This window comes from Talpa europaea, assembly GCF_964194135.1.
Source record: "Talpa europaea genome assembly, chromosome: 12".
NCBI classification, from domain to species: domain Eukaryota; kingdom Metazoa; phylum Chordata; class Mammalia; order Eulipotyphla; family Talpidae; genus Talpa; species Talpa europaea.
In genome coordinates this window covers 21,303,311-21,325,840 of record NC_140079.1, presented here as the reverse complement: position 1 = coordinate 21,325,840, position 22,530 = coordinate 21,303,311, and the positions used below count along the sequence as shown (strand labels likewise).

General features: G+C 44.2%; 1 protein-coding gene across 1 annotated transcript in view; it reads right to left on the bottom strand.

The window, feature by feature from the left end:
- The window catches only part of SORL1 (sortilin related receptor 1), a gene marked incomplete at both ends in the record, with an annotated part of 141,068 nt that overhangs the window by 57,549 nt on the left and 60,989 nt on the right, over window positions 1–22,530 (bottom strand). Inside the window, 7 exons of the mRNA XM_084251265.1 lie at window positions 263–394; window positions 1,356–1,528; window positions 4,862–4,947; window positions 5,620–5,748; window positions 9,530–9,716; window positions 11,720–11,898; window positions 21,486–21,574. Coding sequence (XP_084107391.1) covers window positions 263–394; window positions 1,356–1,528; window positions 4,862–4,947; window positions 5,620–5,748; window positions 9,530–9,716; window positions 11,720–11,898; window positions 21,486–21,574 — 975 coding nt within the window. The remainder of the gene's footprint in view (window positions 1–262; window positions 395–1,355; window positions 1,529–4,861; window positions 4,948–5,619; window positions 5,749–9,529; window positions 9,717–11,719; window positions 11,899–21,485; window positions 21,575–22,530) is intronic.

Genomic DNA, 22,530 nt, shown 5'->3' with positions numbered 1-22,530 from the left:
ATATAAACGTTCAGGTATCTTCATGAATCTGTCTGAGAGATTCAGGTACCCTGTTCTCACATGGGACCTTGATGGCATTGAGCAATAATTCTAAGACTATCCCCCTTTTCTTTCTTCTCAAGAGGCTCGGCTGGTCCATTCTCTGGAATCTTCACAGTTTCCAGAGACATCTAACACTGGCTCCAACCACTGTGTCGAATCTGGCCTGCAGCCCGATGCTCCCCTACTTGCTGACCTCGGGTCAGCATGGGGACACGCTTACCTCAATCTTCTTGAGGCCAGCATCCACCCAGTAAAGTAGCTGGCTGAGGGGCTCAAAGGCCAATGCTTCTACTGTCTCCAGGCCAGAATTGATGATCACCTCTTGCCCTGTACTCCCATTCAGACAGAGACGCTGAAGAGAGAAAAAAAAGAACATTAAATCCTCAAGTGACATCCTGCCTATTTTCTAATCCCACAAGTCAACTGGCTTGACTGGCCAGGGATGAGACATTTTATAGAAATAAACTCTCCAGATGAATGAAGCAGATTTTTACTAAAACATTTCTAAGATACAGGATGGCTTTCTGTTTTAAGTAGACTAATGAAACCAAATGTAAGTTTTTCTATCCCTCTGCATGGTTGTGAAGAACACTGGTTGCTAAACCACACTGCATCATGGTAACAAGTTCACAGATCAGGGAGATGCATGAGTCTGTTTGTTTCTAAAATAAGTGAAGCCAAATTGTCATTATTTTCAAGTTCTTGCCTGACCTCCCTTCTGCTTCCCAGAGCCTCTCCTCCCCGAGGAGGCACTGAGTCATCGGGTGCTACTGCTGGGACAGCTACACTCAGTCCTGCCATCCCCAGCCCCTCAGGCCCTGGGAAAAATTCTGTTGGGTTAGAAGCCCAGATACAACTTGATGTAACTGCTTTTCCAAAATGATTATATAGAAAATGAAAATCAAAACACTCTCCCCTTTAAATGTGTGGGTTTCAGTACAGAGCTATCCACCTGGCCTGTCCAGGGATCGTCACAGGTGTCACTATGCCATGGGGACTGGGAGGAAGAGCCCCACAGAGGCAGTTGGTATAATGATGAGTATTATGAATCATCCATAATGCTAGACCCAATATGAGACCTCGCTTATAAGCAAGCCTCAGACTTGGGGTTCCTTGGTCCATCCTCCAAGAACAAATATGGGCAGTGAAAGAAAATACTAAACCATAAAACTGAACAGTTTCATCAGTTGGCCCTGAGATGAGGGATGACTTGAAAACTCAAACATCTACTCCCTCACGCTATTCTAAAAGCAGCTCTCAGGATTGGGGAGTCACAAGGTACAGCCCCAGAACCAGACCAAGCCATGACTCACCTGGATGATGTCCAAGGCCAGGTCAGACCAATACAAGCAGTTGTGCTCATAGTCAAAATCCAAGGCCACCGCCGCCCGCAGGCCGGTGAGAGGCAGCTGCTCGGTGGCCCCTGATGCCAGGTCGTAGCGGTGGATGGACTTCCGCATGGCGTACAGGATGAACTCATTCTCCTCTGCACGACACACAAAACAACAGGAAAGGAGGACCTGGGGGTTAGGGATGCCAAAGAGGCCCCGGCATGGCTGACCTGTTTCTGTCTCACACAAACCTCAGAGTCATTGATATTAGGGAGGATCGAGAATCAAATAAGAATCAAGACCTAGAAGGTATCTAAGGGAATCACACTCCCACCATGGGTGAGGTAAGCTCCTGGGAATCTTAGTTTTCTTGTATGCAATGTCTTTCTTACTCTTTCATTTTTTTTGTGGGGGTGGGGGGCGAGGGGGCTCTAACAGCCATACTTCTGAGCTTAGCCAAAAAGTCTTCGGTCAAACTTAAAAAATAATTACAGCAGCCAGTTTGTGGTACCTTGTCATGGCCCTTTATCATGCACCATAATCTTGATAACTAGAAACTACTAGTCCCCCGAAGACTTGTAACTAAATTTTCTAATCTCTTCACTCACCCACTCAGTATTGTTCGCAATGACATATGGTGATGACATCAAGCTATATTTTCAGAATAATACATTTATTCTTGGCTTCTTACAAAATGTTTTCAACATAATCATCACAAAGATTCTATTTCTACTTAAACACTGTACTCATGACCTCGCAGCATTGCTTAATCTGAGTAATAATGGTATAATGGAAGAACTACTTTAAACTCAATTTTACTCATGAGTGAAGCGAGAGCAGAGGTGAACTAACTCAGGATATATGACTATTAAGTGGCAGAACCTAGATTCTGACTGGAGCCAGAGTGTGTGTCTTAACCATTGTGTTCCTCTGCCTTTTGTGATACGGATACTAAGATTGCTGTTTTTTAGGATGTAGAAATAGAGGCCCAGAGCACTTATGAGATTTACGGAAAAGATCAGACAGCTAGTTCTCTCCCCACCACTTAGAAACAGTCTGGAAAATAGACAGTTCTTCCCAGGAACCATAGATGAGCAACAAATCAGATTCATTTTGACAATATGTTGGTAATGGGACCAAGATGCAAATCTGAATCCCTTTGCTGCCTGCATACCTGTTTCTTATTCTCTCTTCCATTCCTCAACAAATAAACATGTACCAGCCTCCTGCCTTATAAAGGCCTCCATAAAGATAACACACCTGAAAATTAATTCCACCTACCATTTCCCCACTTTTTCCCCAGCTTTGGGCTAACATTAAAAGTACTAAGCTGCTACCACATAGTATCTGATATCACCTTTTGGTTCAAGAAAACCTTCCCACTGTCATTCAGAGAGAAGGGGGCAGTCATGATAAAAGCGGAGCAGTCAGGGAGGATACATTCACTGCAGCCTCTCACCCCTCGTCTAATGTCTTCATACTTCACCCTGCTGCTTTGGTTTCTTCTAACAAACTAGCCTTTACAACAGAGTCTGAGTCCAGAAATATTTGGCTTGGAGTGTAACATGCAATGTCTGCCGTGCAGTACTTAACAGAAAATGGACAGGACCCGCGACCAAGCCCTGTCATCCACAAGCACAGCTGAGGCATCTACACTACTACAGTGATCATAATGGAAGAAAAATGACTTCACATTTAAAAATCCTTCCAGATGTCTAGATGACCTCATCTTTGCAACGATGTTGTTTCCATCAGTCCCACAAAACCCTCTTCCTTTCTTGGTACATCCCTCTTGTTCAACATTTGGGTTTTTAAACATTTAGGAAGTGGTCTATATTGCAAATGAGTTTTTTCCACTTCATTCTGTTTCATCTTCTCCAATCAGAAGAGAAAATAGCTTTCCTACCAAAGTTGAAATGGCTTTATTTTTTTTAAATATTTATTTATTTATGCATAGAAGAATTGGGGTACAGGCCAGGGGCGTGGGGGGTGAGAGGATTCACCAGAGACAGAGCAGGGAACAGAACAGACAGACGGATGAAATACACTGCTGAGGGGAGCAGCGGGTGAGACAGGAGAGGTCTGCTGCACCATGTGGGCAGCTCTCTGGCCGGGGATCGAACTTGTACCGGAGTGGCTGCGACAGCTTCATAGGTTGTGTCTTAACCCCTTGCACCACCAGGGAGGCCCTGAAATGGCTTTAAACAAACTGTTTTGTCCCCTGCTGAATTACCTTCAGAAATATTTATAACCAAAGTATGTACTTTAGCTCCTTTAGGACAATCACTCAAACCTTGCTAACAAGGTTGAGTCCTAACAAATAACAGCTCTTGCGAGGGACGTATCCAAATATGATCTGCTAGTTTGTGGGGATCTGCTGAAGCTGTGTTTTTTTGAAGTCTCCACAGTGAGGTATGTTAATTACTGTAGTAATGATGGAAGATTAAATTAAGGGACTAATGAGCTTAGCATGAGAAATACCAGGGCAAGCTGGCAAGCAGTGAGGGAGGGAGCCGGCACTCTGGCCTGCCAGCGAGGCCAACGTGCTTGCTTCAGGATCATTTGGTGCTTAAACAGCACCTCTGAGGGGGGGAATCAGCTCCAACTTCACCTTCATTGAGAAGTGTGAGCAGGAGGTAGAGCTCAGAGGGAAAAAGGAAACTCTAAATGAGCAAGAGCTCAAAACAAAGTGAAGAAAAGATACACAAACATTAACTACTTTAAGCACTGTCATTTCATTTCTAAATTATAAATAGCTCAGCATGTACCGAGAATCAATTTCAAATGTTTTGAAACATAATATGCCTTTATAGTAGGTACAGTCACTCTGAAGATTTTCTTAATAAGAAGCATAATGATCATCTAAAATAATGACACCTATATGACATGCAGGTGACATAAGAACATGGGGCTCAGAGCCTGAATTTAAGCTGTCACTTACCAGATGCATGACCTAACCTAAATGTTTCACCGAACCCTCTCCCCTGAACATGCTTGATATATGTAAAAAGAATGGAGCTGATAATATCTGTTTCACTGGCTAGTTAAAAAGATTAAAGTCATAACACATGGAAAAGTACATCAAAATGTGTCAAGTTCCTTTCAAATATTAGTTATTATTATATACAGATAGAATACCTCACTGCTTGCCAAGCAGCAGTAGTTCTCTTTATTCAACTCTGACACAAAGATTAAGGACACTCAAGATCTGTCACCCTCAGGCCCCCATGTCTGCCACACAACAGATATACATTTTTCAATGCAATAAAGGTATACCCTGAAAGGTATTTTCTGTCCCTATAAAGGCATAAGCCTGTAAGGTCATTTAGTCTGGAGACTAAGCTTAAGGGCGAGAGGAGGCTCTGTGTTGCTTGTAAAGCACATTCTTTTTCTCCACTAAGTGAGCAGAGCCACAGACTGGACCTGGGTGGGAGCATGATGTTTTCTGATGTCTCGAGACATCAAAGGGAAGAAGCCACCTCTCTTACCTGCCAGGGGACATGGAACCAGCTCTCCTTCTAGTCGTGCTTCCACATCTCCTCCGCTACAGGTGTCCCCAGAGATCTTCCGGTACCTGTCACCCCCCACCCCAAGAGCAAGAAGTCAGAAACATGAATAGCCACGAAGGCATCATAATTGGAAACGTATTTCCTATTCATGGAAATAGCTCACTACTCGCTTCCCTCGAGGGAAACTGGTAATTCTGAATTGGTTCTGCTGGTAATCAGGCAGCCCAGCCAAGTTGGAGTGCTGTCCTGGACAAGGTTTTACATATATATCTTCAACAAATGCCTCTGAAGATATGTCTGTTCTGAAGGTTATGACTCAAGAGACAACTAGAGGGGGGCCCAGTGGAGGATTACTGGTGCTTTGGTGTGGGTGTGGTATGGCACCTATACTCCTGAAGAGGGGTGAACCTATATCCCTAAATCATATGCAGTGTTGTAATGCACATAGGTTACTTGTAATGGAATGTTATTTCAATTTAAGAAAATACAATTTAAAAAAAAAAAAAAAGACACAACTAGAGCTGTGGAACAGCTTCCAGACTTGCATTTTTTTCCTCAATAGGGATAAGAGAGTTTATAAATATTGTAATTTTAAGCATCATCCAAACTACCTGAACCTGCCAACTTGCATTCTAGCACTTAGAGCCTTGGAGGCACCCAAGTGTCCTCCATGCCCTCTCAAGTCACGTGCAGATCCTGCCCCCACATCCCCAACATGATAACCCTGAGAGACGTACCCTCTGGTTCTCCTGTAGGTCGAACCCACAGGACAAGGCACAGGTGGGGAGTAGGACTTCCCAGAAAACTCAGGATCCGGCACACAAACCTCCAGTGACAAGTCTTCACTCATCTTGAAGCCAAAGTCACTGAAAAGGCAAAGGACTTTGTTAGGCTGTTCAGACGCCTCACTGCTCACATTTGTGCTGGAAGTTACTTGACATGCCCCTTGAAAGAATACTCATTTATACAGAAATAAATACATTTTCCAAAGAAGTCAGACATCAAAACCATAATTGAAAATCCGCTATGCTGGACCATAAAGAGACAAAAGCGATACCAATCATCATGCCAAAAACATAATTCTAAATTTCAGCTAGAGCCAGTGCCCTACCCAAAGCCTGAGTCTGCCTGTCTTTTCTTTGTGGAAATGAATTTGCAAATGCTAAATAGTTAATAGCACCCAGTAGGGCTTTTTTTTTTCCCCTTGATATGGTCAGAAAAATTAAAAGAGCAATTCAAAATACTTTTTTTTTAACCAGGATTCAGTGTTATTTAAGACTGTCCACACAGCACCTAAATTCACCACTAGGACTCATCCTGCACAGTAAGACACAGGGCTCCAGCCAAGGGGCCTTCTGGATATGGGGTCACATCTCTTCCAAGCTGCCCCACTCAATGGGCAGGATCCTGGATTAAGAAGCAGGGGTCCAAGCTCTGGACTTGGCTCTGCCTTTAGCTGTGTGCCTTCACTGCCCCACATCTGACAGCTCCATTAGGAGGCAGCTGCATGCTATAAGTCTCCTGGGCTGGCCGAACCAGAAATTCAAAATTCAAAGGGATTATCCATGTTGATGTGCTTTCCCTGAAAGGTTTCGTTTACTGTATTCAGTTCAAGGTGTTGTTTATTGACTATCTTCTACAGGAAAAGTATTAACAGGGACAAGGCAAGGTGGTTTGTGTGTATATTATGCCATAATCCACATTTAGCAACTTGTAGAGTTCAAAAGGAAGCAGTTTTATTGCTGTATCAAACAGATCTCATTAAGTCAGTTTTTACTGAATGGCTGCTTTGAATTTTTTGGAGTAACTGGACCATTAGCTAACAATTAGGCTTCAATGGCAAAGTTCCCATGTTAGGCAGGTTTCTCCCAGCTGTAGGCCACAACCTGGTGGACTATGTAAGTATGTTGGAGGGTCAAGAGCAGATTCTTCCCTTCCCGACACAGAACAAGAGATTGCAAAATTCATCACTTATGAGTAAGCACTGCCTCCTAAAACTTTTGCTTCATTTATGTGCCTTTGCATACACATACAAATGGTTAGGTACAGGGTCACCATAAAATGCACTGTTTACTAGGGGCTGCAGTCAAGACATCGAAAGCTACACTTCCTGGCAATGTGGGACCATGTAAAGAAAGGACAGAAACTACCCCTGAGATAAGGCAACATACAAGACAAATAGCTGGGCTTCCCATTGAGATCTGGGAGGACTGTCAGAAGTGACTGAATTGCAAATAGTCAGCACTCAGGAGATGAACTAGTAACGGGCACTACAAGGTCTCTCGTTCTAGTTTGCTCTCCTGCTGTCCATCTTCAGACCACTTCCTTCCTCTGCCACCATCTGATACCACTAGACATTCCCAATCCCAGCAGCCACCATAAGCAGAGGAGCAGCAGGGTGGTCTGAAGGCAACACACCCCTCATGTTACCATTTTCACAGGGCTGTCACCCCCAGAGTCTCATCTGGCAGGAAGCCCAACTAGTGCAGGGCAGAGTGGGTGGCTTCCCTGTTCTATCATATTAAGACTCAACACCTTTTCTTATGAGTGGGGTGGGCAGTTGGGGAGCCAGATCCTTTTATAAGGAAGGCACATCAGCCCCTGGTCTGGGCATAGGTAGGGAAGTTGGAAGATTTTAAAGATTTATTTATTTATTTATTTGTACAAGCACTGGGTACAGTCAGAAGTACGGGAGGGTGAGAGAATTCACCAGAGCCATAGAGGGGAGCAGAACAGGCAGACTGACGAAGTACACTGCTGAGGGGAGCAGCGGGTGGCAGGAGAGGTCTGCGCGCCATGTGGGACCCTCGCCCTACGGCCGGGGATCGAACCGGTGGTGCTGCAGAAGCTGCGGGCAGCTTTACAACCCAGCGCTCAACTGCTGCGCCACCAGGGAGGCCCGGAAATTGGAAGATTTTAGAGCAAAAATGTAAGTGGGTCCCTGAGGAAAAAAATCAAACATTCATTACATCTTCTTACATCTTCTTGATTTCATTTCATTCTGTCGTGATTGATAGGATAAGAGAAGAAAGACACTTCAAGAAAAAAAAGAAAACATTAAACTGCATGTTAAATGTACTTATCTGGAAAATGTGTTATAGCTCACAATAAAAAGAATTAAAATTCTGTTTAATTAAACAAAAAGAAAGCACTAAAATCTTTTTCATGATTAAAATTGCCATTTCAGGGCACCTATGGGAGAGCAGAAGGGAGCAAAGGGGCAGGGCATGGATGGTACCAGAACACCATACAGCTCTGTGCTTGGCCTTGAGGAAAGCGTCCATGCCATTAACTCAAGACCAGGCAGCTTCCCTAGGGGAAGAATGGTGCCTCCCAGCAGGTGGTCCGAGGCTAAGCCCGTCAGGCACTGGTGGATCCTAGCAGAACCACAGCTCCCTCCAACTACCAAGTCAGAACCCTCATTGTGGCAGGATCCCGTGAGACTTCTGAGAACGTTCAGGTTCACAGACATAGGTCTAGAAACAGGATGGGCCAAATCTGGTTGGCTGGGTGTGTAAACACAACTTGACAGGATCACAGCCATGCCGTTCATGTAGGACTGCACCGGAGCCCACTTGGCCTGCAAAGCTAGCAACATTTACCCATGGCCCTGTTTCAAGCTCTGGACGAAGGCACATCAGAAGTGCCTGGCTTTAGTCAAGATAAGTGTGGCTTCCCACAGCAAACTTCAGTTTGTGTCTCAGCCGCCGCTCAAAAGGAGTTAAATGTTCATGTTCACTGACTAGGCTCTATCCGCACCCCTGCCTAATGTGAGATGATTTCAAGCTGGATTACACGCTCCAGGGCTCTGAAACCCTGTGTGTTCTGTGCTACACCATCCCCCTAAAGCTAAGCTCTCAAATGACCATCAGCTCTCCTCCACAGCCTCAGCGCTGCCCTTCTGCTTCCAGAATAAGGTCCATACTCTCCAGGATAGGTCTACCCTATCGTGTTCTCTTTTCAGTGTCTTCTCCATTTCCTAGCCCCTACCCACACCCAACCACATGTTCCCTTCTCTGCCTCCACACCCTCACACTGCTGCCATGACACACAAGCTCAGGTGCAACAGTATCTCCTCCAGAAACTTCCCGATGTCCCCACAGCCACCAGTCCCCACCTTCCTGCCTGTGGTGTGGCTCTGAGGTGACACAGCCTCCATCTCCTGCAACAGCTGTTCGTGCACCTGCTTCTCCTCTCACCGTTCTCAGCAGTGCCCTGGACAACCTCACTTAAGGACCAACATATATGCAAATACACACTAACAGCCTCTGTTTGAGATTAAGAACTAAATTCCCTATGGAATAGAACTCCAAAGGAAAAAGTGACCCACAGTGGGACGTTCCATATGTTCCTTCTTGGGGTTGTCCTCTCAGAAATGAATTCCAGAGCAACCTAAACCTGAAGAAATCACTGCAGCTTCCCGAGGTGCCAACGTGTCTACCCAGTTACACTGCTGGAAGGCCTGGATGGAAGCACCTCTGTAGCAAGTGCCAGCAAGGTCCCTGGAACATGCCAGAGACTGAGTAAACACGTGCTTCCTTTCATTCCCCGCCTTTCCTCGGGGGAAGGGATTATGCCCGAGCTAATTTCCTCACACTGCAGAGTGAGCAAAACAATTCCATCCCCGGGCTTCGAAGCACAACCAACCATTCATAGTCCTCACGGGTGCAGGAGCAGTTGGACACGACCACTGGCCGGTCGAAGTCTTCGCCATTGAAGCACGTCGCGTGGGGTGTCCTCCGTTTGAAGACAGTCTTGTGTCCCAGCAAACACTCGTTGCCCCGCTCATCAGATGGTGACCACAGCTTATAGTCGTTTTCTGTGCAGGGAACCCCTGAGGAAAAGCAAGGCAGCATTGAGGCAAGCCCATGTGGGGTGTACTGGCCCAGCCCTGTCCCCAGCCCAGCACTCGCTTCCTGCCACCCTGCTCAGCAAGCACAGGTCCCAGCAGCTGTCCCAAGTCTTCAGTGGCTTGCATGAGGCTGAGCAGCGCCCACACCCACAAAAATGGCACCTCCCCCCCAAAACAGACATTAGACTGAGAAGGTTGGGGAGAAGCAAGTCACCACTGGCACCATCTGCTTCTCTGAAATATTTTAGCAGATACCACAGTTTCTATTAGAAATAGGCATCCAGGGGTGCTTATGGCGAGAGAGTCTGGTGGCGGCTGAATCCTGGAGAGGAATCACTCAGGAGCACTGCTCCCACGCGCCTCCTGTGGTGGTGTGGGCACAGGTGGCCCGGGAGTGAAAGACATTTGCTGTCACTGCTCGAAGGTACAGGATCTTCATGGAGGGAGGTTGAGATCACTCACCTAGCCACCTACACTTCAAAGTTAAGTCAAGCAATTTCTATAGGAATTCCAAAGAACGCCTATATCTATACTGATACTGTGACCTTTTCTAATATGTGCACCTTCTCTTTAAATGCTGCCCAAAACTGATGAACAACTGCCAACTCGGCACCATTCAACCAGCAAGAACTTATCAAAGCTTCTGACTAAGGTCATCCGGCTGTCGGTGGGTGGAACGTAACTACACAGAGGGCAAGTCTGTGTTCCTAAAGACCTTATAATATAATCTAGGTGCTGGGACATGGGTCCAAGAGTGTGACGACTCTATAGGTGACGTGCTTTTGCTCTGAACACACAACAGGGAAGGAGGGGTCTTCTTGAAGGGACATTCCCATCCAGTGCCTTAAACGTGATCCTGAAACGTGAAAAGGGATGTCACGGGTGGAAATTGAATGCATAGCACAGGGAGCATCCAGGGGTCTGGAATGATGTAGAGGACAAAAGCCAGCTACACTGGGCCAGAGGAGGAGGGAGAATACTGAGAAGTTTCACTCTGCCTGCTCAGGCACACGTCCCGTACCTACACTAGTGAGTTGTGTTCTTTGCTTTGAGAGGACACTGTACCCTCTGGCTGCTGCCTCTCATGTGGGAGTTAATGTGGAATTTGGCAAAGAATGCTTTCATTCATTCATTCACATGTTCAACACACATATACCTAAACCTACTATGTGGCAATGACTACACAGGAAATGAGGACATGGAACAGACCTACAATGTACCAATGATTACTCAGAAAATGAGGACACAGGGTGCCTCCCTGGTGGCGCAAGGGGTAAAGCACCACACTATGAAGCAATCGCAGCTTCTGCATCACAAGTTCAAGCCCCAGCCGGCCAGGGAGCAATTCACATGGCACAGCAGCCCTCTCCTGTCTCGCCTGCTGCTTCCCTCCCTGCTGCTTCCCTGTTTCAGTCAGTCTGCCTTTTCTGTTCCCCACTCTGTCTCTGGTGGATCCTCTCACCCCCGCATCGCTGGCCTGTACCCCAGCTCTTGTATGCACAAATAAATAAATCTTTAAAAAAAAAAAAAGAAGGGACTTCCCCAGTTGTGCAGCGGTTGAGCACTGGGTTGCGAAGCTGCCCGCAGCCTCTGCGGTGCCAGTTCGATCCCTGGCCACTGGGTGAGGGTCCCACATGGCGCGCAGACCTCTCCTGCTGCCTGCTGCTCCCTCAGCAGTATATTTCGGTCCTTCTGACTGCTCTGCTCCCCGCTCTGGTGAATTCTCTCACCCTCCCACGCTTCTGACTGTACCCAGTGCTTGTATAAATAAATAAATAAATCTTAAAAAAAAGAAAAGAAAAAAAGAAAAGAAAATGAGGACATGGAAGAGAACACAAGGACTGCCTGGGTAACTGCCTCTATTTCTCACTGACTCGCTGCTTATCTGCCCATCTCTAACCATGGATGACATACTCTAAGTACAGAGTACCTACACTGATACTGTGTTCAATAAATATTTCCATGAACATGGCGGAGGAGCTTACCCAAGGCATCGGTGGCATTCACCTGGAGGATCAGCCAGCTGTGCACATTTTCTTTGTTGGAACCAAAGATGGTGAAGACGGTACTCTTCTCCCCAGGCTCTGTGAGGAGGCCATACACAAACACCGGCTTCTCGGAGAAGACAAATGATTTCCAGGTCTCCCCTTCGTTGGTACTGTATCTGTGCAAAAGCAATTCAGAATATCTTGCAGTTAAAGTCTCCAGGGCAAGGGCATGGTTTCCAGTCACATGTACAGGAAATGGGAACCTGGACTCTGTGGAGAAATGGTAGATCCTAAGCTCGCGCAGGGGAAGTTTCAGGTTGTAGACAAAAGCAAGAAAGCGCTCAGGGAAGACAGCAGTCATCTCAGAGGGCACAGGAGCCTAATGGGGCTCCAAGTGGCCAAAGTCAGGAAAACTTGACCATGAAGAGGAAAAATGATGGTGGCAGGTGATTATCCACTGCATGATAATAAAGCACAGGTCTCTAAACGACAGTAATAGGAGAGATAAGGCAGAGAGGGAAGGCTTTCTTCTTCTACAAAGCTACCTAATAAACGTTGAGGACAAAATGAGAAAAGTGAGCATTCTATAACCTCTGCTATAATAACTAAATCATCCAGGATCAACACTGTTTGCTAAAGCCACTGGGTACAAGCGTGCTGGAGGATCAGAACATGCACAGGAGCTAAAGCTATCAAGCCCGAGGCAATCCCTGCACTAATCTTACAGTGGGTGAAGGAGAAGCTCAGCCTTCACCAAGCTCAGCATCACCAAAGTAGGATAACCTGACATTATGTGCCTGCCGGATAAAGCATTGAGGATAACACACCATCGACACACTACCCTATCCAAGTGGATAAATCCAGAATGTGAGACATTCTGCATGGGCAAAGGGTATGGAGTCTTAACAAAAATTAAGGCTAAGAATAGAAAAACAAGCAAAAAAGGCAGAAGGAATATTATATATTAAGAGAGACTAAAGAGATGTAACAACCAAATTCAATGTGTGAAACTTCACTGAACCCTGGATTGAAAAAAAAAAAAAACAGTTATAAATACAAGACAACTGAGAAAAATAATTGTAGCCCATAATATTGAAATTATGTTACTTTTCTTAGGAGTGATGTCATTCTATCTGGTGGAAAATATCCTTAATAATGGAGATGCATGTTTAATTATTTTGCTGTGAAGGGACATGATGTTGGTAAGTTTCTTGCAAATGATTCAGGAAAAGATAGGTTATAAATAAGGCAGCTGGACAACCGCTGGACAGACAGGATACCGAGACAGATAACAGAGTAAAGCTAAGTGGCAAAATATTAACAATTGGTGATTCTAGGTGAAGATTGTATGGAGTGATCTTTTACGTCTTACAACTTTTCCTGTGGCTTTAAATATTAAAAGTTAGAGGAAAAATATGTCCTGAGAAAAATCCACCAGGCAGCCCACATCAGAACAAAAAAAGAAACCTCTTAAAAATTTTTGAATTGTACGGATTTAAAAATATCTTTTATACTGAGAAGGAAGTGGTGGAGGAGGAAGGGCAGGTGGCAGAGAAAGGGGGGAAAACCCACCTGATACTTCATCACCTAGTAGGATGGTGAGATGCTCGACAGGGTTATTAGAACGCTCTTCAACCCTAATTACATCTAAGCTTTTCCTTCACCATTACAAGTTTTTGAATTTTCACTTTTACTCAAAATCTTAATAACTGACAAATCTTTTCACAACATCACTGAATCCAAAGACTTTCTGTCATTGAGATTACAAAAAATTAATACTTCTACAGAAACACTATGGGGTAAACCAAGTGGTAGGATTTCAAGGTACCACAGTGAATGTCAGTAGGAGACTAAGTATCTCCTTTACACATGTGCTAAAGAAAAAAGTCTCACCTGACTGATATATGCTTTGGGTTTAAGCTTATTTTGAAAGAGATATGTTTACTCAAGCCCCTTCTGTACCAGTGTGATAAGCTAATACCATTTTTAAAGCAAACTAAACCAGCAATACTGGCCCATTAACCAGACATGAAGGGAGCTATCTGTCTGGTCTGTGATGATTCTGGAAGTTTATCTATTTGCTCATTGGCTCATTAATTCCATTTAAGAGCTCCTTAAACCCAAGAACCTCAGGAAATGCATCATCCCCTTTCTTAAGAGGTTCTCAGTAACACATTAATGGCAGTAATAAGCCAGTACAAGACCAGGCACAGCCTTGCATCTAAGAATAAATTGGTATATTTTCAGAATTGGGGGGAAGGAACAGAAACATTACCAAAAACAACAGTAAAGGGAACCTCTTTTCTGGACCAAAGTCTACAAGAAGAACTTATGCTGATAAAATTTAAGTGACAAGAATCTTGCAAGAAAACAAACCAAGTCATCTTTGATTTCCTAACAGTCACAAAAGAGGACAAGGGTCCTTGCCTGGGGAATGGAGGACTCACAATGCTCAGATAAAAATACAGACATAGCATAGAAGATGTATACTATAACCAGATACTCTAAATAAAGGAAGCAGTGGTCGGTACCCAATTTAAGATAGTTATGTGTACACAAAGGCCCTGTATGGTCCAGAGTTTTAAGAATATATTAAAGATGAGAAGTCATAACCAAAGGCAAAAACTTAGAAGAGCAGCAGGAATCTTCTAGTTCATTCTAGCTGTCATCCTTCAAGCTAGTCATCGGTAGGAATAGTGACCAGACAACCCAAATTCAAAATGAATTAAGAATTATGCTTAATTACCAAAATAATAGATTGGTGACTCAGTGGGATGGTGAGTTGGTTACCTAGTAAGTTCTACAAAGAACTAGAAAGTAATAGAATCATCATTCTGATGGCCAAGACAAATGGTAACAGAGAAAAGGCAGAAGTATTCCATTTCTATTTTGTTTTTTTCTTTATGAAGGAGAGTGATTTTCACACTGGACAAGGCAAAAAAAAAAATTGGCGGAAAATGAGTACAAAATACAGAGACATAAAGACAGGACTGCACGGTCCCTATTAATAATCTCCAATGAAAAAGCAGAGAACAGAAAAAGATCTCAAAGACTAGAGGAGGAAAACTAGTTTTATTTCCCCAGAGAACAAAAGGTGGTTTAAAGAAAAGATTATGAAACAACAGATTTGAGAACTTAGAAAAGGAGAAGTCACAGCAAACAACTCTCACCTCCTCTTCCCATGGTAATACTCGATTTGAAAAACAGGGTAATGAAATAGAACTTTTTTTTCATAAGGATCTTCATGGATCAATGATAAAATTTACTGCCGTGAAACAAATCCCAAATGTACAAATATATGGTTTGAGCTTAACCCAAAATAAGGCCTTTAATTCTTACAGAGCTCATTCCATTTGTCAGTGATCTGAATAACAATCTGGAAGGTGAATTAATTGCATTTACAAAGGGTCCAAAGCTAGCTGCATGGAGAAGACAATAAATGCCAAAAATGAGATTTAAAAGACTTTCCTTACCTCCAAAGAATTAGTAAAAATGAGAATTAAAGTTCCACGTGTAATTTCAAAAACCAATCTGCTCAAATATAGGATGGAGAAAATCTGTCTTCAGTGATATCTTTAAGATCTGTGTTTTTAGTTAAATTGAATTTCACCTACTGATACCTGTTCCAACATGGATAAATCTCAAAAATATGATGCTCAGGGCCTCCCTGGTGGCACAGTGGGTTAAGTGCCATGCTGTGAAGCTGTCCACAGCCTCTGCAATGCAGGTTCAATTCCCGGCCGGCCAGGGAGAAACCCACATGGCGTGGCAGACTTCTGCCTCGCCCACTGCTCCCCTCAGCAGTGTCTTTGGTCCGTCTGCCTGTTCTGCTCCCTGCTCTGTCCCTGGTGAATTCTCTCACCCTCCTGCACCTCTGACCTGTACCCCAGTTCTTGTATAAATAAATAAATCTTTTAAAAAAATATGATGCTCAGTTAAAGAAGCCAAATACAAACATGAAATTCTGGAGTAGACAGAACTAACCTATGACAATAAAAATGTTACCGACCACCAGCTCCCTCTGTGGAGTTCTGGCCATGGGGGAGGTGAGAGAAGTTAGTGGAGCCAGGAGAATCATATTGACTGGGAAGGATGATGGGTGATGAAATGTTCTACATCTTGACATGCATCCTTCAGAACTGATTAAATGGGGTATTTTGCATCTGGGCATCTTGTAATGTGTAGTAATACCTCAATTTCTAGGGGAAAAAATGTAAGAGGAGCTGCCAGTTTGAGGTGTAAAATGTAAAAATGTAAAAACAGTCTCATGTTTTTATTACTAGAAATTGAGTGTCCAGAGGCATAAATATATAAACCCCAACGTCCTGCATTTTAGACTGTGAGGGTCAGATCTGAGCCCCACATTTGAAGGCACTGACACCATGAGGCAGACCTAAAAGAAAACCTCGCCAGTGAGATTCCAGATCTTAGGGCTTGTGGGGATAGGAACTGGAGCTCTTCACCATGGAAGGGAGATGGTGCAGGGATGGGGGGGAAGGAGCTTCAAATATCTGAAAGACTTTCACATAAAAACCAAATGTCTCCTTGGAACAGAACTAAGCCCACAGGCAGAAACTGCAATAAGGAGAATTTGGGCTCTCTCTGACCTGAGATCTTTCATAAAGAAATGAATGGGGGGTCTCCCCTGGTAGCGCAGCAGTTGAGCACTGGGCTGTGAAGCTGCCCACAGCCTCTGCAGCGCCAGTTTGATCCCCGGCCACTGGTGAGGGTCCCACATGGCACGACAGACCTCTCCTGCCACACCCGCTGCTCCCCTCAGCAGTGTATTTCTTCAGTCTGCCTGTTCTGCTTCCCGCTCTGGTGAATTCTCTCACCCTCCTGTGCTTCTGACTGTACCCAGTGTTTATATAAATAAATAAATAAATCTTTTTTTAAAAAAAGAAATGAATAGGGAAAATGAGTGAATGAACAAAAGAGACAAATTGTCCCAAATTAAGAGGGAAGCTACTTCTGATCTAGCAAACTCCTCATCACTAGGTTGTTCAAACACAGGATGGCCATCTTTCACAAGCAACACAGAAAATTCCTTCAAGGGGTAGTGGGAAGTTGAACCAGATGGCGGGCTGTGTCCAGGTTTTTGCTGGGTCTATTACCTGGGACACTCCACACCCCCTTTCATTCAACTTGTCCAAATCTGCATTCATCCTGCAGTCTTTACCTTGCATGGGAGGATCATCTGGCCCCACTGGCCAGAATCTTCTATGAGGAACGATGCTTTTGGGCAAGGTAAAGTATTTTCAGTACCAATGATCTCTGTGTGCTGATAGGCAAACTGCCAAAAAGAAATGCAAACTGATTTCATCCTTGATGCTCAAGCCAACAAACCTGTGTTTAGGTTTGGGTTTTATTTTTTGTATTTTGGTCAAGATACAAAAAGTGTAACAGGCACATCTCTGAAGAGCACTTATTGCATGTGCGAGGAACTTGCCTCCTCTGAGCAAGTTAATCATGGGAACACACTATGAAATGTTCTAGAAAATGACCCCTCCCTGTACTGGCAGGTGAGAAACCAGGCCATCTGCATAGAGGTGAAGTTTGAAATAGCCATGTAAGACCTGATACCCATGGGGAAAGCCAGGCTTTCACCCTCACTGATGACCAAGGAGAAGACACAGAAAAGTTAACAATGAGGACCCAGGCTTTGCATCTCTGCAGGGCACTCTTTAGAGAGGAAGAGATTAAGTCCTGCACTGATATCCTTGGTGCTTAATAACAGTGTATCTTTAGCTCGGGACAACTTAGAACTAGAAGTCTCCTCCTCCAAGAAAAATTACACACTTTTAATGTCAATGACTCGCTGTTTCTACCTATATAAACTAAATTCCTATTCAAGGTTGTTGGAAGGGTTCTCAGAGTAACCTCTATCGGGCTGCTTCCCAAGTTTGAATCCTCACTTTGATCATCGAAGAAAAGCTTATCTTTTATTTTTTTTTAAAGATTTATTTATTTATTTTATACAAGAACCGGGGTACAGGCCAGATATGCGGGAGGTGAGAGGCTTCACCAGAGACAGAGCGGGGAGCAGAACAGGCAGACCAATGAAACACACTGCTGAGGGGAGCAGCGGGCGAGACAGGAGAGGTCTGTCGTGCCATGTGGGACCCTTGCCGGTGGCCGGGGATCGAACCGGTGCTGCAGAGGCTGCGGCAGCTTCGCAGCTCAGCGCTCAACCGCTGCACCACCAGGGGGGGGCCCCAGAAAAGCTTGTCTATCATTGAGACTTTTTCTAGTTAACTAAAATGGCAAAGCATCCTAAACGGGGTCTTATTTCATCATTTCAGATATGTAGACACGGAGCAAAAAAAAAGCATTCCACTTCTTGCTCTCAATTTCAATTAACAATAACAAAGTTAACAGCCTCAGCAGAGGATCAAGGCAGAAACTGAAACAAATAACAGCCATCTCTTAGTTATCTGTGCTAATCAGGGAGCGAAAGACATAAGGAATTTTAAAGAACTGCCCAAAACCGAAACACCTAACTCTCAACAATGTCCTAATCTCTGTACCCATTCAACCTGTTAAAAGTTCCCGATGTAACTCAGGCTGGCTCTCTCCTCCCTCAGGTTAGATAAACATGAGGTCAGAAGGCTTTTTCAAAACAAGCCCTTTCCCCTGGCTGTCTCTTCAGCCGGCTCAGAAACTCAGAACTAGAACAGAGTGGACACCGAAGCACCAGAACAGTAACTCCTCACCCACCATGTCATCTTCCGTACCTAGAACAACATCTGGCTCATTACAGAGGTTCTATGTACGTTCGTGTAATTGACCTGAAATGATGCCCGCTAGAAATAAGCTCCATTTCCAGCTTGGGCCCTCACTACTATGAGTCGTCGTTTCCTCCCAAAAAGGTGGGTCTGGCCATCTCTGATTCCTCCAGGCACCACCAGGTGGCATCACCCAGGGACCCTTCCTCACATGGGAGCTCCGGGGACTGTCATTTACTTATGAGCTCAAGGGAGTGATGTCTCCGGAGCTATACAACCATCACCCTATTCCGCCCCTTCCAGTTTTATAAATCAGTAAAAAAAAAAAAAAAAAAAAAAAAAAAAAAAAAAAAAGCAATCTTAGAAGACTAAGTGTGCATGACCTACTTATTGAATAATCAAACTTTTACTAAGCGCCTGCCTAGCCTGTATAGAATAGAAATTTTTGTCTGCAAAGACCTCGCTAATGAGTTGAGGAATTCAGGCATATAATGAAAAGGTAACTAACAAAAGGAGTCAGTAAATGATCAATGCCAAACTAATGAGACAATCAATAAATGCTGAGACTCGAGGAGACAGCAAGCTCCGTGGTTGGGGCAGCCAGACTTAGGAGGCCAAAGCCCTAGGCCAGCAGCAGGAATCTGGTTCGATGAGAAGCAGCCTCCACTGTCACATGGACAGCACAGCAAATGCTCACCATGGCTTGAGGATATGAACAAACTACCGTATCATTTTCTGCTTCTCTTCTGCTGAAGCTGATAACACAGGTCAAGAAGAGAGCAGCATGAGAAACAAACAAACAAAAAAAAAAAAAACCCCTCTGAGCAACATACCAAGTAAATGCCAGGTGGCTACACAGATTTTGCCCACAGACTGGTATTTGGGACACCGGCACCTGTGAGTAGGAGGCTGTACCTATGGTCATATTGGAAAGGGCTTTATGGAAACACACATGCAGACACCTGCAGGTGACCTATAAAGACAGAGGCAGGCTCTCAGGTCATAACCTCAAAGCCTACACCCCAAAGCCATATTTAAATGCCTGGGAGGGCACTAGGGTTTAGGGCAGCAGGTCTGTTTCCCTGATGGCATTTTGCTCCAGCTAGTGCAGCAATGACGCTGCGTTCCCCGGGCACATATGCACCGACAGATGGTGTGAGAGGACTAGGATCATGCTAACTGCTTCCGGAAGCCAGCCTGGAATGCAAATGTAATCTGTAGGAAAGTTCAACAAGGAAAATCCAGAACTGACTACACACCATGACTGCCACACAAAAAATGTGTATTCCTCAAAGCCGAAGTACATGGCCCACCGTGTATCTCCCGTAGTTGTGTCCCAAACACATCATCCTTTCCCTGTGGACTCTTAAAGAGTGGGGGAGAACATCCTATTTAGATACACAGTATCTGGCACAATCAGGTGAGAATTAATGCATTATAATAGACAAATATCTATACTACATAATGTATGATATATGAAATGTAAATGCAATGTTTATATATTATAAAATTATATTTCTATTGTATATAAAATGTATAAGTTATAATTGATATTATATATCAATTATAAAATAAAATGTAATTTGTCATATATAATTTATAGTATAGTAAATATAATAAATAGTGCATAAATGTGGGAAGCACTGTGCTCTTTGTCATCAGAGCAAACACCTATCTGAATGCGGGGACCTTCTGTAAGTTCCACTTACACACAGGCCTCTTCGACTTTTGTCTCTAGAGCAGCAGCTGGTGCTGCCACCCAGACCAGAGAACAGCCAGGTGGAAGGCCAAACATCAGTACTTCCCTGCTCTCTGCTGCTTTGAGGATGAGCTGTTTGGCATGTGTCAGCTTAACCACAGGGGAGCCCAGCTGCTCAGATCTCTTCCCAACCACCCACCTCTCTCTTGCTGCTGGCCCTGTTTTCAAGAGGCACAGTGGCAAAGAAGGCTTTTTTCCCTGCACTAAACGATGATGACAGAATCCCTGACCATCTCCTTCAGTAATCCAGTTCGCAGGTTCAGTTCAAATTCAGGCACAAGGACGGACCAGTCCTCTTTGACCTAGCATTAACTGTTCAATAATTTGGACAAAAGGAATCCAAGGGCTGGTTCTCATGAAATCGGGATGAAAGGAGGCAAAAATTACAAACTTTTGGCATTTTTTTTTTGGCATAGAAGAACTAGGGTGTAGGCCAAAGGTACAGGATGGTAAGAGGATTCACCAGAAACAGAGTGGGGAGCAGAACAGGAGGATTTATTGAAATACACTGCTAAGGGGAGCAGCGTGTGAGAAAGGAGAGGTCTGCTGCACCATATGTGGGTTAACTCCCTGACTGGGGATCGAACTTGAGCCAGGGTGATAGTGCTGAGACTAAACCCCTAGGCCACCACAGGGGCACCAACTCTTGACATTTGTGCTTTAGAAAGCACTATTACAAAAGACACTGAACATAATCTAAAGATCTGAGTGCTAGTCTTATCTGTCACCAACAAATGGAGAGATCTAGGGAAAGTGACTTTCCCTTACAAAACCTCCATTTTTCTCAAGTGTAAATGAAGCAATTAGCCCCCAAAGTCCCTTCCAGATGTATCTATAAAAACCCCACAACCAAATGGATCACAGCAAGTCAAATGGCCACCAAGTTACACACATTCTTATATTACTACTGGTGTACTAATTATTTACAAATATTTATCATTATCATATTATTACTTATTCTGTGGGTACATTTGAATATGTGTCAAGCACAATGCAAGAGAGGTAAGTTAGTCTTTAGTTAAATGGTCATTATTAATTTATATTTCTACAGAGTCGTACTTCTTCAAACCAATAAAGTCATTTCCTTTATTCTTTATGGGACCCCTTTGAGATAGGAAGGGGTATCAGATCTTACCTCCCATTTTAGAGCCAAAGAAAATTTAAGCTGTGTCCCAAGGTCACAAAATATGGCCAAGAGGCAATACACTTACATGCACAGACTTAAATTCCTGGGAAAACAGTAGAAGGTTAAAGAAAAAGCTTCATCAGAGACACTTACTTCAGCTCGTTGGTCTCCGTGCCCTGGGCGATGGCCATGATGATGCCCCCATGGTCTCCCCAGGTGTAGTAGTGAGGTCCAGGAAGTGCCTGAGGAAGAAGGCCAGGGCTGATACTGCTGCCATGTGGGTGGCTGGCCAGACACCACACACACCACGTGTCCATGGCACGCGAGCACGCACACATACATACATGCACACATGTGCATATACACAGCAGCAGCAATGCCAAGCACCTGAATATACTCCTTTCATTTCCAAAGCGCATTCACATCTACTATCCCATCAACCCAACATAACCCTGGGGTGGGCAAGAAAGTTATAGCCTCATTTTCTTCCCCAAGTGGAGAAACCAGCATTCATACTAAAGTGGCAGAATTTCAAGTCAAAGGATATAGATATCGCCAAAAAGAAAAGTCCGGGCCCAGGTAGTTTAATGATAAACTTTAAAAAAAAAAATAAACACCGACCTTACATAACTTTGTCAGAAAACAAAAGAGGCGCCATCACGCACCACGTTCTTGGACACCAGCCTAGCCAACACTTGACATTTTTCAAAAAATTACAATTATAGTATCTCTCATGAATAATGTAAAAATTATCAACTGAACTGTAGCAAATCAAATCTAACCTATGAAAAGGATAATATCAATACATTATGACTAAATAGGGCTTAGCATAGAAATTCAAGGTTAAATATTCAAAAATTACATCATACACCATGTTCCCCATTCTATATGAGCTGTGTGATGGAAGAAGAAATATGTACTTTGGCCTTTATACCAGGCTCCTGACCCAAGCTTCTAAAACTTAACAATTCCGGAAGTGCTAAGAGGGATAGGAATACGCTTTATCCTAATGTTTGATCTCTGACCTCTGTCCCTCACCAGCACTCCTACCTCTCCCTTGGAATTCATAGCCGACAGGAGCAGCTCTTGTTCTAATGAAGCAACTCTTGTGGGTTCCTATGGGCTGGGTACCCAGAAAACCAGGCATGATTAGAAACATTGATTCTTTTAGCCCCAACCCTGTCTTCTGGGGAGAGAG